Consider the following 24,219-nt stretch of genomic DNA (forward strand, 5'->3'; position numbering starts at 1 on the left):
GCATTAGATTTTAAGCTTTCTGTGAATCCTCCTTTTGCTGGAACCTTAGATTGGGATGTGAAGCCTGCCCTCAGGTGCAGCGCATATATCCTAAGGGAGAGTCTGAACCTGTGGAAGCCACTAACCAGGAGTGGGACGGAGACAGTCCACACGAGATGAATTTGAAAACAAAGCACTGGTCTATAAATAGAAAGATTAACACACACCCTTGCCAAAGGTGTGTGACATGTAGCAAGCACACTAGTACAGGAGCAAGTGAAATATGGCCCATGGGCCAGCCAGCCCACTAAATATTTGGATCCAGCCTGCCTCCACCCAGCAGGCGCTCCCTGCCTGCTGCGGCCCCACATGCCATTTCAGTGGGGCTTGCTCCATGGGGAGAAGCTGGTCTCCATATACCATCCCAGCCACCAACTCAATCATTGCAGCTCCCATTGGCTCGAAACCAGCCAATGGGAGCTGCAAGAGTAGTGCTCACACCCATCCTAAATGATTGCCCCTCCCCCCCAAGACTATTATCACCTCCACAAACAGCAGCTTGTGGTCATTATTCATCAGTTTTCCCTCATGCTGACTAACTGCATTCTTTGCTAATTATATGATTCACATATGTCAGTTGTTTCAAGCTTTTGGTGGACCCTGGACTCCACATAGTCTCCGTCATTTCCTGAATTTTCAGACAGTCTCAACCTTTATCGCCCAGCACATCTGCTAAACAAGCTGCCAGAGACACACATGTGTGGGCATGCGCACAAAAATCCCCACATAAATCCAGTCACCCTGAAACAGGACACACGTTCTCTCACTGCTCCCCAATCATGCACAATTAAAACCAGCACACATAAACCAATAGGCAAGAGGCTGTTTCGGATTAGCATCCAGTGGAGAATTTCTGAAGGACACAATCATTTCTTAAGTATCTCAGTCAAGCGACTAGTCGAATCCAGACCTGGTGCCGGAATGCGCACCTCTCACTGGCACGGATATCAGGGCAGAATTTGGTCCTCTGTTCTTTGCTAATCCAGGAGATGGAAATGATGGGGGGCTAATGATTTGCTTTGGGGTGCAGCTGTTATAAGAACACAAGAGCGGCCACACTGGGTCAGACCAAAGGTCCATCTAGCCCGGTGTCCTGTCCTCCAACAGTCTCCAATACCAGGTGCCCCCAGAGGGAGTGAACAGACCAGGGAATCATCAAACAATCCCAGCTCTGTCGGCCATTCCCAGCTTCTGACACAGGCTGAAGACACCATCCCTACCCACTACTATTTTTAGCACTTGCAGAACTCAGATCAGTAGAGCAGGGGACAACATATTACACGACAGCAGCAGAATGTTCTTAATTTTTATAACCACACGAGATGATGTCACAATGAGGAGACCTGTGCCCCGATCAACCTGTTACTCGTTAAGGTGTTCCCGGACTCCTCATTCTGCTTGCAGACACAGACTAACACGGTCCCCCCTCTGCGACCTGACAAGCGGTAGTGTGACTCTATCAATGCAACTGCTTGGCTTTGCCAGGAAATCGCCACCCAGCAGCAGGCTCCAGGCAAAGCAGCTGGGAATTTTGTTTTTAACAAACAAAAAGGACTATGTAGCACTTTGAAGACTAACAAGATGGTTTATTAGGTGATGAGCTTTTGTGGGCCAGACCCACTTCCTCAGATCAAATAGTGGAAGAAAATTGTCACCACCATATATACCAAAGGATACAATTAAAAAAAACGAACACATATGAAAAGGACAAATCACATTTCAGAACAGAAGGGGGATGGAGGGAAGGTAAATGACATTTACAGACATTTACCTTCCCCCCCCCCCGCCCCCTTCTGTTCTGAAATGTGATTTGTCCTTTTCATATGTGTTCGTTTTTTTTAATTGTATCCTTTGGTATATATGGTTGTGACAATTTTCTTCCACTATTTGATCTGAGGAAGTGGGTCTGGCCCACGAAAGCTCATCATCTAATAAACCATCTTGTTAGTCTTTAAAGTGCTACATAGTCCTGTTTTTTGTTCCAGCTACACCAGACTACCACGGCTACATTTCTATCACTGTTTTTAACAAAGGCACTGATGTCCCATGCCGTGATGAAATCGGCTGTGCTTTCCAGGCGGTGGCTGTCCCCTCAGCACTCACTTGTGTGAAAACAGCATCTCTCCTACTTACTTCTTGTCTTTAATTACTGCTAGAATAATGAACACGCTAACAGCATTTCCTATTACAGGCAATGACACTAGGACAACACAACACCACACAACTGCATCGGGTCCCACCATGCACTGGTCCACACAACCCATTCTGTCAGTCAGAAAGCAGCATTCTACCCTTGCATTTGCTGCCCAGCACTACGGAGTGGTACCCCTTTGGCGTTTACCCAACTCAGACCTGCACAACCTATGACATAATACTAATTTTTTTATATGCTTGCTGCACAGCAGCTACACAGCTTCATAGCAACTGAAGTAAAAGCAATTCCATAAAGTAACCCTCTCTGCCAAGAATGACTTTTCAGAATAATACATCCAGTCAAGCAGGAATAGATCTATAAAGCTACAAAATTACACCAAAATGTCATCGGATGTGCAATCTGATCTCTGGTATGCGATTTCAGTAGTTGTCAGGATGGGAGTGACTACTTATATGGCAGTTTCCTGCCTCCAAGCTATTAATAAAGAAAAAAAAAACATTTTCCCCTCTTACAGGCTCATTGTTCAAGAGCGCGTGTTTCAAGAGCATCCCTGTAACTGTGAATATAGCAGGGAGACCTACCTGGCCTCAACTCAACTCCATAGCCCGCATGCCCCACATAACAGGGGTAACAGCTCCTCCAGAGATAGTGGAAGTTAACGCCAGCGGCACCAAAAAGGCCACCGCACCAGAGCACCATCCAAAAAACCCTCTGCTCCCCTCCCATGGGGAAAAGCCAACAAGAATTTTTTAAAAAGCCAAAAAACAGGATTCCAGAGCCAACTACAGAGACAACGATGTCGCGCTACCCACTGGGGAGTAAGCGCTTCGGTTCAAGTAAAACCACCCCAGAGCGTGTCTGTCACCCTCAGGGCAAGCCGCACACCGAGCCAAGCTGCCCTGCAAAGACTCACAGATGCACAATGTGCCGTTGTAATAACAGCGACTGCTGCCTAACAACGTGTGGCATGTGGGGCCAAGCTTTCTTCGAAACCCTCCCACACCCCTTCCCTTGAACGGTCTCAGCTTTCGACCCGCCCCCTGCAGGTAAAGGGCAAACCCCTCAGAAGAGTCTCCACCCTCGCATTCATTCACTCTCCCCTCCCGCCCCGCTCTGCTTTTCCTTCTGTCAGGAGCCAGGATCTGTGCGTGACATCACATTCCTCCCAACCTCCCTCTCCCTCCCCCCCCCCCCCCCCCACACACACTGAACGAAACCAAAACATTCCTGGCAGGCAGCTCTGGAGCATGCTTGGGGAGCTGGGTTTGGGCCAAGCTTGAGTTCTATAATTGGCTAAGTTAGCAAAAAAAGAAAATAGGAGAGTTGGGGGGGGGGGGGAAATGTGTGTGTGTGGGGGGGATAAATCAACACCACATTTTGGAAAGCCCTGCCTAGACACTAGTAGTGACTGTAAATATGCCAAGACGCTCACACGCTGTGGAACACGAAGAGAGGTTGCTCTTCTAGGAGCAAAAACCCTGACAAACCAAAATATGAGTTTGTGAGGATGCCTACAATAAGCCATCAATTAGCAGAGAATTATGTCCCCACTGCTGTGGCTTTACAGCACCGTGCATATGAACATGATACATCAACCAGACTAGTTAACAGCTGCCCCCCTATCAACCAGCACGACCTCCACAGTCCGACCCCAAATTCAAGCAAATGCTGGCCCAAACCAGGAGGCCTGCCCATTGCATTGACCTCTGTTCTTGGCAGGAAACGGGGAGACTGAATTCCAGAGACGAGGAGACTTCACCCCCAATTTCTTTCCTCCAGCATCCAGTTCTAGAAACTGGCATTAGAAGCACCTCAGTTGACATCATGTATCTTTACGACAAAGGCAGGTATTTTGGAACCCACCTGCAACATTCGGTGTCATTATTTATAGGTACAGATCCTGCAGATAATCTTCATATATTATTAGGACTTTTCTGAATAGGTGTGTGGCTAGAACTGTGTGAATAATACAAAAAATATTCTTCTAGAAGTGTTCAAAAATAATAACCAAGTTGCTTTGATTGTCTTTGCTTCTTTATGTTTGCTGACTCCTGGCAGGAATGTTCAGGGAAGGAAAATGCACATTGCAGAACATTCACAGGAAATGAATTCTGAATTTGTGGTCATGAATATTTCACCAGGAAATTGCTGCTAAGAAATGCAACACATCCAGTGAGGAACCAGAAACATAGTAAGTGTCTAATCAAAACATTTTGGGTCATGTTGCTTTTTAAACAGACTGCTTGCAAACAAGTTACAAACCTCATTATGTGAGGCAAGCATTCAGCAAATACATTTGAAACAAGGAACATATTTGAAAAGAAAAACACAATCTGTTTGCAGACATTCCCAGAGAGGTAACAATTAATGAATTAAATAGCAATTCCTTACAGATATTTGGCCAGATCTGTTCCTGACTGAAGCACAGGAACATACTTCCTAATTTTCAAATGGAAAATAAAAAAACCGTAGAGCCCAGCCTAGGTGAGGAAGAAACATAATTATACACTGCTCAGGGCTGGATAATGTTACAAATGAAGCTCTGCATAAAATGAACTTTGAAAAGTATTTTGATGGCTCACAGAATTAAGATTCTGAGCCTGACAGAGTCTGGCTAACGCAATTCTGTGTATTCTGGTGCACGTCACTTTTGTGGGCAAACATGTAATTGTGCATGTAAATGCTCATGCAATGGGTCAGTTCATTCAAGTAGTCGCCTGTAATGGCATTTGTACCGTATTTGCACACGTAGCTTGTGCACACAAATGGTCAATTGTGTCTGCCATTCTCAAAATCTGTCAGACACAGACTTTCTCTTCTAGGTCTCTGGCACTAATACAAGTCTCTAGCAACCAAAAATTACTATCTGACTACTGTGTGATCAGTATGAAATGAACTAGTGGTTCAGAGCAGCATCTAAGCACCTCTAGGTCATGGCACAACCTATTTGGTGCTCTTGTCCGAGTGGAGAGGCCAGGAATTCAATCAGTAGCACAGATTTTACTCATGTCAAGAGCAGCGGTGGGCAGCCTGAACTGTATGCGGCCCATCAGGGTTCTATATGTGGCCCACAACACGTTCTGTTTCCCACTGCCCATTCACAGGGTTGCCAGATTCTGCTGGTTTCCATGTGCGTAGGGTCGTCCCCCCCCCCAGTTTTACTAAGTGATACACATGTAAAGCAAGAGGATGTGAAGTGAGGTGCGGGCTGATTGCACCCCACACTGACTGTGACAGCCAGGCACTCCCTCTGCATCTAATCACAGTGCTGCTCCAGTTCAACCAGCACCCCCCGCAAATTCTAGGTACACAAGCATAGTGAGCAAAACTGCCCTAACCCGGGAGACCAACTCGGTATGACAATCATGTGGCCCCCTGAGATGAAGGAGGCCACTCTTGTGAGCCACTCACTAGCCTCGGTGGCCCATCACTGTTCTAGAGGCTGTTCCTCCATAGGATGAGGCAAGTGGTTGGGGGAGTTAGGAAGCCAAAAGTGACACTATCTGTGTTGTACCCAAGGGTGACACAACCTGTTGCAGGACAGCTACACAACTGGCAAACATTAGTTTTGGCTTTACTAGTTTATGCTCTGGCATTACCCTGAACAGGACATTACAGAGACTAGTCATAGAATCATAGGACTGGAAGGGACCTCGAGAGGTCATCGAGTCCAGCCCCCCCGCCCTCGAGGCAGGACCAAGCTCTGTCTACACCATCCCTGACAGATGTCTATCTAACCTGTTCTTAAATATCTCCAGAGAGGAGTTCACGTAGTTATGTTTTCAATACGCGGTCCGTGTTTTAAGAAGCGATTTGAAGAAGGATCATCTGGTAACTCTGAGGGTGTGTCTAGACTACTGAGTTTTGTCAACAAAAGTGGACTTTTGTCGACAAAACTATACCAGCGTCTACACTACTGCTGAGTTCTGTAGACATAACGTCGACAGAACTCAGCAGTTTTGTCGATGCTGGTATACCTCATTTTACAAGACATAACACCTTCTGTCGACAGAGTTCTGTCAACAGAAGGTGTTATTGCCTGTAGGGTTGCGTCCAGACTACGGGGTTCTGTCGACAAAGCAGCTTGCTTTGTTGACAGAACTCAATGTGTCTGGACGCTCTTTGTCGACAGAAGTTTTGTCGACAGATACTGTCGACAAAACTTCCGTCGACAAAACGCGGTAGTCTAGACGTACCCTGAGGGTAGTTACAGGTAGCTCCTCCCAGGCAAAAGAGAAGAAAGCACAGAGGGGCTTGTTTGAAGAAACGCTGACATATTAAATTAATGGAGATTGCCTATCTCCTAGAACAGACCTTGAAAGGTCATTGAGTCCAGTCCCCTGCCTTCACAGCAGGACCAAGCACCATCCCTGAAAATTTTTTGCCCCAAATAGCCTCTGCAAGGATTGAACTCACAACCCTGGGTTCTTAGCAGGCCAATGCTCAAACCACTGAGCTATCCCTCCCCTACTCTGTCTACAGAGCCCCATACCACAAGGCACCATTTATAATTCCTCTAGGTGCAAAAGGCCTCTGAGGGAAGTTCTTGGAAGGGGCTGTCGGCAGGCATGGATTAACAGCCTTGCCTTCGACTGACACACATGTACGTGTGTGTGAACACAAATGCTTGTATGGGCATGTGTGTGGTGGAGCCTGTGTGTATGTGCTGTGTCAGAGGGGATGTCTACCAGCCTGTGTGCTATGAGCAGCATGTGTTGTGCACATGTGGCTGTGTGCATTATGAGCGCCACGATTCTTATGTGGAAATGTGTGTGTGTATATATGAGAGAGAACACTGGGTACTGTTGAAAACAATCAAACACGGGTTAGCTCTGCACAAACCTGTCTTTGGAATCAAGATGCTGAAGGATGAAAAACTTGCAAACTGTTCCCATATAGTTCCCAGCCTTACTAATGAAACAATACAAATATAATCTCTCCGGGAATGCTCAAAAACATGAATAATACTTGCAATTCCCTTCTGGAAGTCTAGGAGTCGGTGCTAATCTCTTTCTGGATTTTTTACTTTACAGCAAACAAACCCATTTTCCCTAAGGCTGTGTCTAGACTACATGCCTCTGTCGGCAGAGGCATGTAGATTAGACAGATCAGCAAAGGCAAATGAAGCCGCGATTTAAATGATCGCGGCTTCGTTTACATTTACATGACTGCCGCGCTGAGCTGACAAACAGCTGATCAGCTGTTTGTCGGCTCGCCGCTAGTCTGGACGCTCCCCTGCTGACATCAAAGCCCTTTGTCGGCAGCCCCGTTATTCCTCGTGGAATGAGGTTTACCGGGGCTGCCAACAAAGGGCTTTGATGTCAACAGGGGGAACGTCCAGACTAGCGGCGAGCCGACAAACAGCTGATCAGCTGTTTGTCGGCTCAGCGCGGCAGCCATGTAAATGTAAATGAAGCCGCGATCATTTAAATCGCGGCTTCATTTGCCTTTGCTGCACAAACAAATCTACATGCCTCTGCCGACAGTAGACGAACCTGTAGTGTAGACGAACCTTAAATGTTTGCACTGGTCGCTTCTGAATAAGGATAATGAAGAAAAAGACCATCGCAGGCTCAACAAACATCCTATGCACATTAAAAAGAGAAAGGGCTTGCATTGTTTCATTATGCATTTCATCTGTCTGCTGTCCATACGCAATGCTAACAGAAGCCCACAAACGACACACACAGGCACCAGAGCCAACCATGACAGTCCAAGCAAAAACCCGTCTGACTGTCTTTCTCATTTTGTTCATGAAAAGGGCTACAGCACAACTTTAACATTAAAACAATTCCTTAGAGCTTTACAGGGTCCTCTGATAGGCCACTGGAAGTTGTACATCTGAGTGCTGGTCCTTATGTGACCCTTAACTGCCTTAACACACCCAGCATCTGTGGAAAAACGGAATATTACTAGCCTATTATCAGTTTTCAATCAATCTCCCACTGGTGAAAGGTGCCACTATTTAACTGTGGAATAGGAACAACACAGACAGCCACTGAGCCGGCTTCCAACCCTCCCCACCCTGTCGTGCCTTGACACACACCTGGAGAAACAGGTGGTGATAGAAGAGTTCGGATTCCATGACCCATTCCATCTTTTCATTCATGTATGGGTTTTTCCAAGGCACCTCAGCATAATTTATCCTCTCCCTGGGGTAGGGATTGTTACTACAAGTTGAACCTCTCTAGTCCAGCACTCTCTGGTCCGGCAACATCCATGGTCCGGCATGATTTTAGCAGCCAGATGCCCACTTACCATGCATGTGGCCAAGTTTCACAGGGTCCCATAAAGTTTGTTTACGTCCTGGCTCTCAGTGTTCTGTGCTGTGATTTAGCTCTAATTTACCCCTCAATGTTGTCTAAGAGCCCAGCAAGCAGGGGAAGTGTTGGTGATGCTGCTAGACAATATTGACCTCCTATGGTCCAGGAAATTGTCTGGTTCAGCACCAGTCAGGTCCCGCGGGTGCCGGACTAGAGAGGTGCAGCCTATAGTAGGGAACTCAGGGATGGAAGTGATGAAGCGACAGCCATAAAGTTACGTGGGAAGCCAGAAATTGAGCCCTCATCTCCTGAGTAGCAGGCAAGGTAACTAACCATAAGACCATGTTTCCTCTCTTGACGTCTCTGCTCACATGGACACTGAGGGTGGCAGTTAATGTCAATGGCGACTGGTCTGTTTTGTGGTGTAGACTGGAGCGTGTGGCTCAGAGTCCTTACATTAGCGGGTTTCAATTTATGCTTCAAAACGACATACTCCCAAAGAGAAAACAGCAAAATCCCAAAGCACGCTGACACCTCCCTCACTTATTGCCCAGCAGAACTTACGACCCCTCCACGTTACAAGGTAACAGGTCCCAGAAAACAGCTCCAACTCAGTGTGGGTGGTAGTCTTTAGTGACGACGTAGGAAGATTCCCCACCCACCACTGACATGAAGAACTCTCTTTCTCCCTTCTGACTCCCAACCAGGATCCCTCCCACCCTGGGATGCACAAGTGGTGAAGCCTCCTGCCACCAGAGTCATTGCCTTATCCTCCTTAGGAATGACATAAAAGCCTACTCTTCCACTTCCGTGCGACCGATACTTAGCTCGCCAACTGATGGCTCTCTCCCCTTGCAAGTGACACCCAATCAAATGCTCTCCAACCCTGCAATTGAAAACATGGTATGAAAAGGTTAGGGACAAAGCCTGTAGAAATGTAAAAAGAGAGAGAGAGAGGGAATTGCATGTTTCGGTTCTTTGCCCTATCGCAACAGGCTGAGGGAGTGAAAGCTATGGGAGAACACTATAGTATCTCCCAAGCTTTAGGGCCTCCTACGATGCAAAGTGAGAACAATAGAGCAGAGTGTGGCTAAGGCATATTTCTCTAGCAACCACTAAAGTAAAGTGGTTTGTATTGATCTGATGAAATATTTCTAAATGAAGGCCCTTGCTCAAGCCACACCAGTTACCCTAAGAAAGTAATAATATTCCCAATCCCTGTGCTAGGGAGGAGAGCACCTAAATTAAAAAAAAAAAAAAAAAATAGAGAGGTAAGCATAGCTTATTGGATTTTCCAGAGGCCAGCTCATAAAACACAGTTCGCTTTCTGCAGTGTTTCATACCATGTGTTCATCTGAGTGGAGGAGAATTGCAGGTCCTATTAGTGGTATTATTTGGTCACAGGAAAATTCCAGATGGAAATCTGTGGTTTAGACAGGAATGAATAGCACTCCAGGATGAATACGCAACACTGAAGGAGTCCAGCGCAGGAGGAAAACAACAGCCTCGTGCCATCATCACATACTTTCCAAAGGAAGGTGACTAGTCCCTAGTCGCCTGAGTAGACTGTTGCCAATGCCAACAGCTACCTTACCCTTCATGATGACCCATTCAGCTCCACGAGGTGTTCATTCATGGTACCACACTGCGTGCTTGTCGTTCATATTCTGAATTTAAAAGGAACGTTCTACACCCAGAACACTAACCGTTACTCACTGGAAGAAACATGTTTTTTTTTCCAGAAAATGTATTATTTTAAAGAACAGTCTGAACAAAGAACAGTCAGTTAAAATTGCTGATGTGATACAGCAGGCTAAGTTGTTAGAATGCCCCTTTCTTGGGAATCCGGGCTCGTCCGCTACTCTGGGTTCCGGCCCAGGGACTCTAAGGCAGCTCACAGATGGGGTTTGTTCTACTCCCAGTCTGGCAATTACTTCCCTGGGCCACTTCTCTAAATAATCCCTCCCAGCACCTTTCCTCTGATACTCGAACAGCCGATCCTGCTCCTCCCCCACACTCTGCCTGACTTGCAGGTCTCAGCTCTCACCCAGACACCTCTTACACTCAGAACTTTGGCTCCTTCCTTCCTCCTTGTCTGCCCCTGAACTAACAGAAGAGGAGCCCTTTTAAATCTGTCTCAACTGGTTCCTGATTGGCCCCAGGTGTTCTAATTAGCCTGACTCCCGTGGCTCTGGAAGTCTCCTAATTGGCTCTAGGTGTTCTAACTGGCCTGATTGTCCAGACTGATTCTGGAAAGTTCCTGCTGGTTCTAGGCCAGCTCCTGCCACTTTACCCAGGGAACAGAGACCTACTTAATCTAGGGCTAACCTACTTTCCTTCTAGCACTCTTCCATGGTCCTCTGGCCTAACCCTGTCCCCGTATGCAATCAATGGCAGTTACTAGGAGCTCAAATACATTTGTGGATTTGGGCCTACATCTCTATCCCCTTATGCAGTGTACAGATAAATATACATCTACAAGTTTAATTGGAATACTTAGCATTTCTATAGCACTTTTCACTTGTAGAGTGCTTTCTAAACACGTCACACAACACCCATGTGAGGGCCTTTAATGTCCCATTGGACAGACAAGGGAAATGAGGCAAGTGGAATGGGTCACCTAGGTTGTGGACTCTCCATCCCTAGAGGTTTTTAAGTCTCGGCTTGACAAAGCCCTGGCTGGGTTGATTTAGTTGGAATTGGTCCTGCCTAGAGCAGAGGGCTGGACTTGATGACTTCCTGAGGTCTCTTCCAGCTCTATGGTTCTATGATATAGAGGTTAATAGACTTTCCTGGGAAGGGATCAGAGTCAGAGGCAGGATTCCCAATAAGAAGGTGTTGTGTCCCAGCCCTGAGTGAAGACCTTTCTGAGGGACAGACAAGGCAGATGTGCACAGTACTGGTAAGTGATGAAATAAATAAACGTACCAGCTAAAAAAATGAATAAAACCTTTGAAAACCCAGCGGCCTTTCTAGTGAATCTCTAATAAGGAAATGCGAATGGCAAGGAAGCTGTGACTGTTGACAGAAAATCTGTTCGTGGGACTGGGAAGGTTATCCCCATAGACGCAGCATTGCAGTATCCAAGGACAAGCTACAGAAATAATGAGAAGACTAAAGGGTAGAACCGGGGAGGAGAGTCTGAAGGAAAGGAGAGTGATAGCAATGTAGCCGTGTTAGTCTGGTGTAGCTGTAACAAAATACAGGACTATGCAGCACTTTAAAGACTAACAAGATGGTTTATTAGATGATGAGCTTTCGTGGGCCAGACCCACTTCCTCAGATCAAATAGTGGAAGAAAATTGTCACAACCTTATATACCAAAGGATACAATTAAAGAAAAAGTGAACACATATGAAAAGGACAAATCAAATTTCAGAACAGAAGGGGGCTGGGGGGGGGGGGGGAGGTAAATGTCTGCGAGCTAATGATATTAGAGGTGATAATTGGGGAAGCTATCTTTGTAATGGGTAAGGTAATTAGATTCTTTATTCAGACTCAGGCGTAAAGTGTTGAATTTAAGCATGAATTACAGTTCAGAGGATTCTTTTTCAAGTGCAGGAGAAGAGAGAAACATGCAAAACATCCAGAAACACCCAAGGGGTGATAACTAAGAGGAAGGGAAACAAAGGGATCAGACGGGAAACTGACTCAAATTCTGTGCAGGCAGGTCCATGAGACAACGGAATAATCCACCGTGGAAGTCACCGATGTGTCAGGCCTATGTGAACTCAAAGAATACTGGGCATTGTGCTTAGAGGTGCAGAGTAGAGCCGCTCCTGCATTCATGGGGGTTGCAGGCATGTGGGTGTGACACAGAGCGTGCTCCCTTGGAGACGACATATTTGGGATCCTTCCTTAATCTGTTCCACATGCTGCTAGATGTGTGACTATCAGCCCCTGCTGTGTTACAGTGATTGTGAGCCTTTGTGAGCAGGTTGTGAGAGCGAGAATAGACACTTTTCAATACCAGAGCTCTCTCCAGACTAAGTGTCTTTTTTACAACAGTCACCAATGCCTGATGCTTTAGACCAGGAGTGGGCAAGATATGGTCTGCCAAGCAGCTCTGTCCAGCCTGTGGCCCGCCCTGCCACGCCCGGGCCAATCAAGACCTATGGGTAGAGGAGTGTGTGAAGTCATTCACTGTTCAAAGCAGCTGGCAGCTCCCTCCCGCTACCAGGGACATGCGGAGCCTAGAGGGAGCTACCAGCCATTTTCAACAGGGAATGACTTTGAGCGCTCCCCCTCCCGCAGGTCCCGATTGGCCTGGGGACAGGGGAGCATGCAAAGTCTCCTCCTCCTACCAGGGTATACATGGTACCGAGAGGGAACAACCACCCCTTTCACTCAAGGCCCCGCCCCTTCCACTTGAGGCCCCACCCCTTACAGGACAGAACCGGCCCATCACCACCTATCAAAATTCATGAAATGGCCCACCCCTGAAAAAGTTACTACCCACCCCTGCTTTTTAGAGAACAGTATGAAAGTGCCATAATAATCTACTTGTACCATTCCCTCGCACAGGGGAACTTTTCTTTTTGGTTCCACTCAGCGTTCAGTTTGTTTTAAGCAAATGGATTGACCGTTCCAGGGCTGGGAAAGGAGGAGGACAGCCACAGACCAGCCGTTAGCTACACGGAGGTAGGAGGTCCCTCTCCAAGCCATAAATATCTGTAAGGTTACAATCGCCATGCATCATAGGGAGCGTGGCTTAGAGCGCCTACAATAGGGAATGAGAGCAAAAGCCCATGCTCCCCATGTCTCTCCCCATAACCGCTGCTTCTCTCTCTCTCATGCTGCCCGGACACATTGCAGCCATCCAGATTCTTCTGCAGCATTGACCCATTTTCCCCTTCCCCCCACGGCGTGGGCTCAGCCCCATGTGCTGCATTTCATTGGCATACCAAGTGTGCAGTCAGGGATGCCTGTCTCCTCGTCTTCCCCTTTTCCCTACTGCCATGTCTTCACCTGTCCCTCCCCTGCTGCTGTGTTTCTTCCTGTCCCTGGGGCAGCCTGGTCTGTTCTAGGGTTAATGCTTTTGGCCATCAATATCCCAGCTGCTATTGTGTGTCTGATTTTCATTCTATTCCCTAGTCTTAAAGGCTACCCCTGCAAGGTGACCTTAGCTGAAGGAATAGGAATTGGCAAGCACTGGAAATGCTTTCAGTCCAACCCTGCTCCACGGAGATTGTGCTTTCCCCAGAACCGTTCCAGGAGAACAACTGAGCAGAGCTGGCTTGTGAAGTGAACCAGTCCTGTAGGAGGCCCTGAAGAAAGCATCAACCAATTCCAGCGCATCACAGCCCACCGTTAGTGGAAACTGAAGACACTGCATGAAGAGACCTTCTAGTCCAGGTTGAAGCTCTCTTGTCCAGCACCCTCAGGACCAGACCAGTTTTGAACAAGAGAGTTTTCCGGACCACGGGAGATCAGTGTTTTCTAGCAGCATTACCAACACTTCCACTGCTTTCTGTGCTTTCAGAGGACATTGAAGGGTGAATTAGAGCTAAATCACAGCACAGAACACTGACAGCCAGGCCTGGTACCTGTAAACAAACTACATGGGACTGCGGGACACTTGGCCACCCCCATGAAAAGTGGACATGTGTCTAACTGAAATCATGCTGGACGACGGGTGTTTCCAGATATGAGAGTTCTGGACAAGAGAGGTTCAACCTGTTCAAAGCAACTTCACAGAGGGGAAAAAAATGCAGGTGGTGTCAGCAATCCCACCTGTGTGGCTGTACTTTGAACCCTGAGCCACAGGTTGGAAGCATTTAGCAAAGCTGTTTGAGTCTGTACACCTGCGTGCCCACGAATGCATTGGAGGGTAATACTGACTCTTAATGTGCTGATGCCAAAGAGGCAGAGGATGGATGCCTCTCGTTTGTCAGCGCGATTGACAGTCAGTGCATTCACAACTCTCTCTGCACAAATCCCCCAGCTGCGTGTTGGCGCTTGTGAACCCTGGGAACACACCAGTGTCACGCAGGTGCTTCTCCGGGTCAGTGGCAGTCTGGGTGCCATTGCTGGCAAATATTGCCAAGCCCCTTCATAGCTAGCGCACTGTAATTACAGCTGCAGCGCTGCCTTGCACGCAGTGATGTAGCCCGATGAACTGCTCCAGGTATTTTAGCCTTTGGGGAGGTACCTGACAGGCAGGGAGAAGGACAAATGATGCGAGCTTGTTGCCTTGTCCCGGGAACAAAGCCATGGCCCACACTTTGTTCTCCCCAGACAAGTGCTCACTTGCAACGAGACGGTAGCACGAAAGGAACAAATACGCCCCACAGGTGTTCATGCCAGGTCAGATGGGAAGCGCATTGATTAGTTTGCGTGAGGATAGTTTGCCCTGTCACTGCCCAAACAGCATGCTTGCTGTGACTAAAACAGCGGACTCCAGTTCTTAATGCTGCTACCAATCTTCAGTGTTTTAACAAGTGTTGCAGTCATTTCCAATGCACAATCAGGAGAGGACTGAGGCACATGTGTACACAGGTAAACTGAGGCACAAAGCTGACAGTGAATTAGTGGCAGAGCCCGGACTAGAAGCCCAAAGTCCAGACTCGGGGCCTTCTGTTCGGAGCCTTCTGCTCTATTTCTACTCAAATGCCCATATTCTATGCTAGGCACCTAGCTAATTATGCTAAAAAAAAGGTTCATATTTTAATAGATAACAGTTAGACCCAAAGTGCATTAATAGAACCAGAGCCATATGCAATTCATTTCAAATGGTCCAGGCTTTACCTTCTCTAATCCAGCACTTTCTGGTCCAGCAACATCCAGGGTCTGGCATGATTTTAGTAGCTCTAATTTACTCCTAAATGTCTTCTCAGAACCCAGGAAACAGTGGAAGTTCTGGTAACACTGCTAAGCGTGAGCATTGTTTTTATGCTTTATCTTACTTCCTTGTGCCACTTGGGTATGCTTATATAGGGTGTATCAGTACAGTCAGACATAAGAACATAAGAACGGCCGTACTGGGTCAGACCAAAGGTCCATCTAGCCCAGTATCCTGTCTACCTACAGTGGCCAGCACCAGGTGCCCCAGAGAGGGTGGACCGAAGACAATGATCAAGCGATTTGTCTCCTGCCATCCCTCTCCAGCCTCTGACAAACAGAGGCCAAGGACACCATTTTATCCCCTGGCTAATAGCCTTTTATGACCTAACCTCCATGAATTTATCCAGCTTCTCTTTAAACTCTATTATAGTCCTAGCCTTCACAGGCTCCTCTGGCAAGGAGTTCCACAGGTTGACAACACACTGTGTGAAGAAGAACTTCCTTTTATTAGTTTTAAACCTGCTACCCGTTAATTTCATTTGGTGTCCTCTAGTTCTTCTATTATGGGAACTAATAAATAACTTTTCTTTATCAGCCCTCTCCACACCACTCATGATTTTATAGACCTCTATCATATCCCCCCTCAGTCTCCTCTTTTCTAAACTGAAAAGTCCCAGTCTCTTTAGCCTCTCCTCATATGGGACCCGTTCCAAACCCCTAATCATTTTAGTTGCCCTTTTTGGAACCCTTTCCAAGGCCAAAATATCTTTTTTGAGGTGAGGAGACCACATCTGTACACAGTATTCAAGATGTGGGCGTACCATAGTTTTATACAGGGGCAGGAAGATATTCTGGGTCTTATTTTCTATCCCTTTCCTAATAATTCCTAGCATCCTATTTGCCTTTTTGACCGCCGCTGCACTCTGTGTGGAAGACATTATTAAGCAGCACTGCAAGCATTGCTCCATGTATCCCCCTTGGAGACATACAAATAAAAAGCGATCTACTCGCTACAATATTGACCTCCTGTGGTCCGGCAAATTCTCTGGTTTGGCACCCGTCAGGTCCTAAGGGTGCCAGATTAGTGAGGTTCAACCTGTATTAAAAAGAGGAGGAAATGCTTATACCTTTAGTATCATCAGTGGATGAACTGGGGTACAGCATTGGTATGCATTAAATTTCCTGAATTCCTGATCAAACTCAGATTAGTCTAACATGGATTCCAGAATAATCTGGGGATTTAAAGACAGAACAGAGGAAGCTTCACCTAGATTTAGAGACTGCACAAAGCAGAAGCAGCAAAACTACTGAGTGATTCGGTTTATACAGTGTTCACTCGTCACTTTGACTCCCTACTAACCTTTGCTATGAAGAGGTTTGGCACCGCTCGGCTCTTTGTCCACACTTAGAGGAAGCCTAGGTTCCAATGTGTTGAGCTATGACATTTTGACTGTTCAGATTAGCCACTCAGCTGTTCTATCACTGTGCTGTGCTATAACATTGGCTTTGGAAGAGACACGTAAATAAACAGCACAGGAAATTTAACACATACCAGGCCTTGCTGAATGCCCAAATGTGTTCCAGACAGATTTCTGAACTCTTCTAAATATGCATAAGGAAAATGTTAGTTGATAATTAAATAAATAGAGCTCCTTTTGTGCTGAATTGTATGTTTCACAAAAGCTAGCTAAAATTTGAAATTTCATTTCAGATGATGCCCCTGTCTTTAGAAGGGTTTCAACAGTTCAGAGATGCTTCTTCCATGAAAAAAAAGTAATATTTAGTCTCAGAGGGGCAACCGTGTTACTCTGTATCTGCAAAAACAATGAGGAGTCCTGTGACACCTTAAAGCCTAAGGTTAGTCCATACTAAAAGGGAAGGTCAAATCAAGATACGCAACTCCAGCTATGTTAATTACGTTCCTGGAGTTGACGTACCTAGTTTCAAGTTTCCCCGCCTTCCTCGTAGCAGGAAGCTGATGGAAGCGAATGCTCCTGTCAGCTTCTCTCACTCCTCACAGAAACAGGAGTACCAGCCACTGATGGGGGTGCCCTCTACATTCGATTTAGCAAGACTTAACTAGACCAGCTAAATCAAACTTCAGAAGATCAATCATGGCAGCGTTGATCTTCTGTTTAATGAAGACATAGCCTTAGAAATGTATTTGAGCATAAATTTTTGTGGGTAAAAAACACTCTCTCAGCTGCACTGGAGTGGAAATTTACACACACGCACGCACCCCCCCCCCTGTAATTTTCACATCTGACAAAGTGGTTTTCACCCACAAAACCTCATGCCCAATTAAATCTGTTAGGGTATGTCTACACTACCACCCTAGTTCGAACTAGGGTGGTAATGTAGGCAACCGGAGTTGCAAATGAAACCCGGGATTTGAATTTCCCGGGCTTCATTTGCATAAAGCCAGGCGCCGCCATTTTTAAATGTCCGCTAGTGCGGACTCCGTGCCGCGCGGCTACACGCGGCATGGACTAAGTAGTTAGGACTAGGCTTCCTAGTCCGAACTACAGTTACTCCTCATTTCACTAGGCTTCCTAGTCCAAACTAACGTTCCTCCTCGTTTCATGAGGAGTAACAGTAGTTCGGACTAGGAAGCCTAGTCCGAACTACCTAGTCCATGCCGCGTGTAGCCGCGCGGCACGGAGTCTGCACTAGCGGACATTTAAAAATGGCGGTACCCGGCTTTATGCAAATGAAGCCCGGGAAATTCAAATCCCGGGCTTCATTTGCAACTCCGGTTGCCTACATTACCACCCTAGTTCGAACTAGGGTGGTAGTGTAGACATACCCTTAGTCTTTAAGGTGCCACACAAGACTCCGAGTAATATTTAGACAGATGACCTAAAACTAACAGTTTGTGAAGACCACACTCTGGAGGTTTGGGAACCTCTGGCAAGTCATGTTCAGTACACAGTACTTCATGCACCACTGTTTAGAGGAGTTCTTAATTTTGTATTGGATCCCTATCCCCACAGCTGTGCAGATACAAAATTTTGCATCTTATCTGCAAAAATGAGCTGCAGATATCCACATTCACATGCATCCCCGGGAGAGGGGCCTGGAGTGCCTGCCAGCCACTCCCCTGGAGATTATCCAATAGTTGTAAAACCTCTAAGATTTGGTGCGGTTACATGATGATTATCTTAAAAGATATCCAACATCCCTACAGTATAGATGTGCAGATTAGACTAGGACAACCAAATTCAGTAGACAGTTTCCTCTTATCATAACTTACAGCAAGGTCCGGGTTTGGTTGTGCCAGGACAATGGGATGTGCCTGGAATGGGATTGTGTCTCATAAAAGTTGACAGAAAAGAGACAGAATCACCAGGCAGATGAAAGGTTCTGGCTGTGCCTGCTGAAGCTGCAGCAGCCATGGAGAGATGTTTACCACCTGGCCCCAAGCTGCTGCAGCGAGAGAGGGCTGGAGTTATCCTCTCTCTCTCTGGGAGATCCGGCCTTCTGAACCCCTCCTTCCCAGCCCCACCTCAGGGCAACGATTGAAATGAAGCCTGGACATTTTCATTTTATTTCCCAGAAAACCAAACTTAATTGAGTTAAGGACCCCAGCAATGCCTGGAAAATCTAATAACGAAGTAAGTTTGGCAGCCTCCCTCTAATTCATAGTTGGGTACTTCCCAACACCAAACGGCTCCATTGGTGGTAGTCTCAGCAGAAAAAAACAAACAGGACTGAATAATTCATGGAAGTTCTTCTGTCTAGACGTGCTCCCCACAGCTGCTGGGTGAAAACAGTATGGAAACGTACTTCTTGGGCTGTACCTGTTTCATGGAGAAGAGGGCTTCTGTCCTAAGGGCTGCCAATCCAGAGCCAAGCACCAGTGGCAAACTCATTTTAAAAACAGATTATGTTTTACTTGCGAAAAAGAAATGTTCCTTCCAATTCAGTCGCCTGAAGGGCACTGCTAACATGCCAGATGGCGGGAGTTAATTGAAAGATCACGCATCTGCGGAAGATGTTGCAGGACAGCTTCTCGGTGTGTCATTAAAGTCAGTCAAAACTGTCAAACTCTAGGATAGCCAATCACTTCCCAGAAATTTTACCCTTCCCTCCGGCTTGCATCCCTGCTTCTTAGATCCCAATCGTTCACCGGTCACTCTCAAGCAATGGAAGAAGTGACTTTTTTCCTCTTCTTTTTGTTTCAACTGCATTTCGCATCGTTGATCTCTTTTTGCTGTGAGGGACTCAATGTAACAAATCCCTCCAATACTAATTAGAGAAAGGCATGTGGTTCCCCAAGAATTAAATTACATCTGTCTCTGGGCTGCCAAGTGCTCACAGCAGGTCCTTGAGATTAAAGTGTTTTTTGTAAAGTTTCCTGCCCTGAATTCAAACATCAAGTCCTGAAGTTTTCACTTCTCCCCCAGGCTCCCGCTGATGTGCAGCTGTGTAACTGATACAGCAAGGAGGACAACCCAAAAGGGACCTGCGATTTGGTGTCACTGAAATATTGCAAGGGCCATTAATCAAATCACATGGCGGAGATGGTAAAACATCAACCTTTGCCCCCATGGTTCAGGTTCTTAGCAAAGAGGTGAATTCTAACATGGAAGCAACAACGAGAACAGGATGTTGAACTCCTTCCGCTTTGGAGTCCAGGTTGTTTAATTCAAAGTCCAACGGGACATCCAGTAACAAAAGCAAGTTTCAAACTTCAACTATCTCTGTGTCTCCTGTGTCCTTAAAAAATGTGCAAAAGTGGATCTAGGCCCATTAACTCTTCTTTTACATCCCCCTTAACAAACAGGGCATCTGAGGGTGATTTCTGGTTCTGATGTACAAATAAGGAGCAAAGGCAAACTGCTTCAGAAGAAGGAGAGTACGCCCTGCCACAGGAATGAGAATTTTTGCCGATGAGCTCAACCCTAGTCCTATGATTCATCACTATTTTGGCCCTGGAATAGTTATTTACTGCGACCTTCAGAGCCCCTCAATGCCAGGGGGCAAAGGGTTCACTGTTTTGTAAAAGTGATTTCTGAGGCCTGACAAACTCATTACATCGATACCACTTTCACAGTATTTATCCATAAACAGTGTCTTGTCAGGTGTCCCATGAAAGCCAGTGGCACGCTGGTATGAATATCGTCACAAAGGGGATGTACGGGCACTATACAAGGAGATATGTGTACACAATGAAAATGAAACAAAGCAGAGTTCAGAACTGGGTTTTCTGCCCGACATGAGAACATAAGAATGGCCAGACTGGGTCAGACCAAAAGTCCATCTAGCCCAGTGTCCTGTCTACCGACAGTGGCCAATGCCAGGTGGCCCACAGAGGATGAACAGAACGAGAAATCAGCTAGTGATCCATCCCTTGCCATCCATTCCCGGCCCTGACAACAGAGGCTAGGAACACCATCCCCACCCATCCTGGCTAATAGTCATTGGTGGACCTAACCTCCATGAATTTATCTAGCTCTTTTTTTAACCCAAAGCATGTCTATTCACCTATCCCTTTCTGTGACATCAATTAACCATTGTAAGCCTACAATAGGAGCTACATAACAATAGGAGCTACATAACAGAAATCTGTGACATCAACCAGGAAAGAGCACACAGGGGAAAAAGCGGAGGGGGAGAAGAGTGTTTTCTGGGGGAGCACTTTAAGACACACTTCAAAGGTTTTCTGAACTATATCTGTGGGAATAGGGGCAGCACCCCATTATCTATCACTGAGGAAACAAGAAAGAGAACACTTTATGCACGCAAGAACAAAGGATCCCTACCTTGCTGGATGGTGATGCTTACTTCAGAGAGGGAATTTAGCATGTCAAAGTTAAGTTCGGACTCCAAGAAGAGTGTTGTTCCCTTGTTTCGTTTGTAACTGTGTTGTTTCCAACCTGCTTCCTCACTGCTCCTTTGAGTCTTTCATTCTCTGTTCTGTCTTATTAAAGTTGTTCTTGGTTTTATCTTACTATGTATTTTAGAAACGTGCATCTGTCTGTCCGTCTGTGAGTCCGTATGTTCAAGAACTCCTCCTAAGTGGTAAGAGCTAGGATCACCAAATTTGGTAAGCAGATTCCTCTTATTGTAATTTAAAGCAAGGTCAGGGTTCAGTTGTGCCAGAAAAATGGGATGTGCCTGGAATGTGATTGTTTCTCATGAACTGAAAGGGAGGGGCTTCATAGCGGGGGTCAGTTATACTGTAGAATGACCACAGGGGGCAGCAAGGAGTCAGAGCTGGGGACTGGGACAGTTATATCCCCACTGGGCCAACAGGGGTCAGGGTGGAGAAGGGGACAGCTATCTACTATATATTTAACAGAGTGTATCTGTTTGTGTGTCTATTTGTCTATGTGTCTGTCTGTCCCCCACCTCCCTTGGCTGTGCCTGCTGCAGCTACAGCAGCCATGGAGAGGTGCTCCTCACCTGGCCCCAAGCTGTTAAGTACCCAAGTGATGTTGTGTAAATCTTCCCGTTATAAATACATCTCAGAGTTGTGTTATTAAGCAATGTGCGATTCCTCAGCTGAAGGAAATACATGAGCTTTTGTGAGTATCCAGCAACGGGGGCTGAACTCTGCTGGGAATGTGCTTATATGGGCTTGGGGCTGGGGTATGTCTTTTGATATCTGCAAGGCAAGGTAAGAGCTGGCAGAACTCTGAGGGGAATGGTTGAATGGCAGAAGGGCTGGCGGTATCTGGCAGCTGATAGGCCAGGGGTGGGCAAAGGGGCCTCTGCGGGCCGATTCCAGCCAACCAAGCCAGTGGATCTGGCCCACGGACACCCTGCCACTCCCTCGCCTCGAGGCCAATCAGGGCCTAGGGGAAGGGGAGTGGGGAAGTTTCCTCCTGTCCTGCATGGGGTGCGTGGCACTTAGAGTGAAAGAGCCATGCATTCCTTGCAGGGCAGGGGCAGGGGCAGGGGCAGGGAGCAAGAGACTTTGTGTGCTCCTCCCACTCCCAGGCCCTGATTTGCCTGGGAGTGGGGGGAGCTCGCCACGTCTCCTCCTGCCCTGCAAGGGGGCAGGTGCCTAGAAGGCACTGTCAGCTGTTCAGAACACCGGGCAGTTTTCTCTAGGCAGGAAGGGGAGGGAAGACAGGAAAGACTTCACATGCTCCCTCACCCCCAGACAAATCAGGGTCAGTGCGAGGGGGAGCATAGAAATTTCTTGGCCCCACCCATTCCTCCAAAGGCCCCGCCCCTTTCGGGGCAGCCCGAGGACACTTCAAAAATTAGCGAAGTGGCCCCTCCATCTAAAATTATTACCCAACTCTGTGATAGGCTGTACCTACAAGAAAGACTCCCTTTGCAGGAAGCAGTGAAGTGACTCACAGTCCTGGACACCCGGAGGAAGCCTTACAATTACACCCAAACGAACAAAGCTGAGTGTGTGTATTCAGCAGCATGTTGTACGGATGTGAGATATGGGTGATAATGAAAGACTGGAAGAGAAGGATATTGGCGTTCGAAGGATATTGGTGTTATGGAAAGATCCTAGGATAGATACAGAAGGTCACCAACAAGGAATTCTATAGGAAGACACAGACAAAAGAGAACCTACCGCAGAAGGTGATACAATGGAAGCTACAGCTACTCAGGTATATCTGCAGAATGAACGACGAGCAAAAAGTGAAGATCCTGTATTCGGCATAATGGATGGTCCGAATAGGGGGGGAAGACCCCACAGAGAATGGGGAGATAATATAGTAGATTGGTGCAGAGCTCGTCTACAGAAACTAAGCCACTCCGCACTGGACAGGGAAAGATGGAAGGAAATAGCGAGGGAGGCATCGGACTCCAATGGGCATTGAGCCCATAGTTGCTGATGATGATGGTGATGATGAAAGTGAACACAAATGTCATGTACACCACCACCCAAATCAGAAACCACTTTGCACAGGTATACGTGACCACTCAAGGGTCACAATTTTGGCGCGTCAGACTCCAAGGCTTTGGATGAGGTCATTCAACCCACGTTAGTATGGAAACTGGACTGATGATATCATAAGAGACAGGTGCTGGACATCTCACAAGTCAGTGTAGACAGGACTGGAAATGCCACAGGAACTGACTTGCTCATGAAACGTCTGCCCTTTATGGTCCTCGCTATTGAAAAACAAAACAAAAAGTTGAGTGGAGTCTAAGTTTGGGCCAAGGTTCACGTCAATTTTAATTTTAGCCAAATCATTTTGTTCATTTGTATTGTATAACGGCTCCCAAGGGTCTGTACTTGGTTGGTTCACTCCCACTAGTATCACGAACCCCTTCAATCATCTGAGAAACAAATCCTTGTCTAGAGGATTCTGGGGAAATTCAAAATGCCGTAACTTGGCTCCGCTAAGGCCAACGCTATTTATTTCACACATCTTGATAGTGCATGTAAGACGCCAGGAAATACTTTTCAGCTATTTTCTACAAAACATGATAAATACACCAAACTGGCACAGAGGCAACATTTTTTTCTCAAAAATTCCTCGATGTCCAAACCAATGTTCACTCTCTCCCAGCATGTCAGTTATGTTTGTTAATGACTTGGAATCGTTTCTGCTTCCTCTGACGAAGCAAATCAGTTGCAGGAAACAGATGATAATTCTATTACAAAACGTGACAATCCTCCCGTATCAATAGTAGAAGATTTACCCGGCCTTGCTCAGGTCCTTAAGTCAATTAATGTTTGTTTTTCTTCACTCAGTCACTGCTTGAGGGTGGGGCTGCGGAGGAGGGGTTCGTCCGCAGGCTGCCCCCTGGAAAGAGGACAGCCCTGGTCCTCTCTCAACACAGCAACTTGGGGCCAGGTGAGAAGTGCCTCTCCATGGCTGCTGCAGCTCCAGTGGGCACAGCTAGGGGAGGAGTGCATGCAGGGGCAGCCTGTGACTATAGGTGGACTCGGCCCCTGCCTAGGGCACCGCCTTCAATGGGGCGCCCGGTGATGACATCACAGAGCACCCGGGGTGCCTGATGATGACGTCAATGGACTGACGGCCCTGTGGGGGTGCC

At 46.9% G+C, this 24,219-nt stretch overlaps 1 protein-coding gene across 4 annotated transcripts in view; it reads right to left on the reverse strand.

Annotated features, from left to right (window-relative positions):
* MEGF6 (multiple EGF like domains 6) overlaps window positions 1-24,219 on the reverse strand; it is a 278,469-nt gene that overhangs the window by 93,578 nt on the left and 160,672 nt on the right. For 2 of the 4 annotated variants that reach the window (XM_075906532.1, XM_075906531.1), the window contains exon 1: window positions 2,776-3,095. The exons of the other annotated variants lie outside the window; for them this stretch is intronic. In XM_075906532.1, coding sequence (XP_075762647.1) covers window positions 2,776-2,920 — 145 coding nt within the window. In that variant the 5' untranslated portion in view covers window positions 2,921-3,095. Of the gene's footprint in view, window positions 1-2,775; window positions 3,096-24,219 lie in introns of those variants that run through there. 4 annotated transcript variants of the gene reach the window in all.

This window comes from Pelodiscus sinensis, chromosome 23 (genome assembly GCF_049634645.1).
Source record: "Pelodiscus sinensis isolate JC-2024 chromosome 23, ASM4963464v1, whole genome shotgun sequence".
Lineage (NCBI taxonomy): Eukaryota > Metazoa > Chordata > Testudines > Trionychidae > Pelodiscus > Pelodiscus sinensis.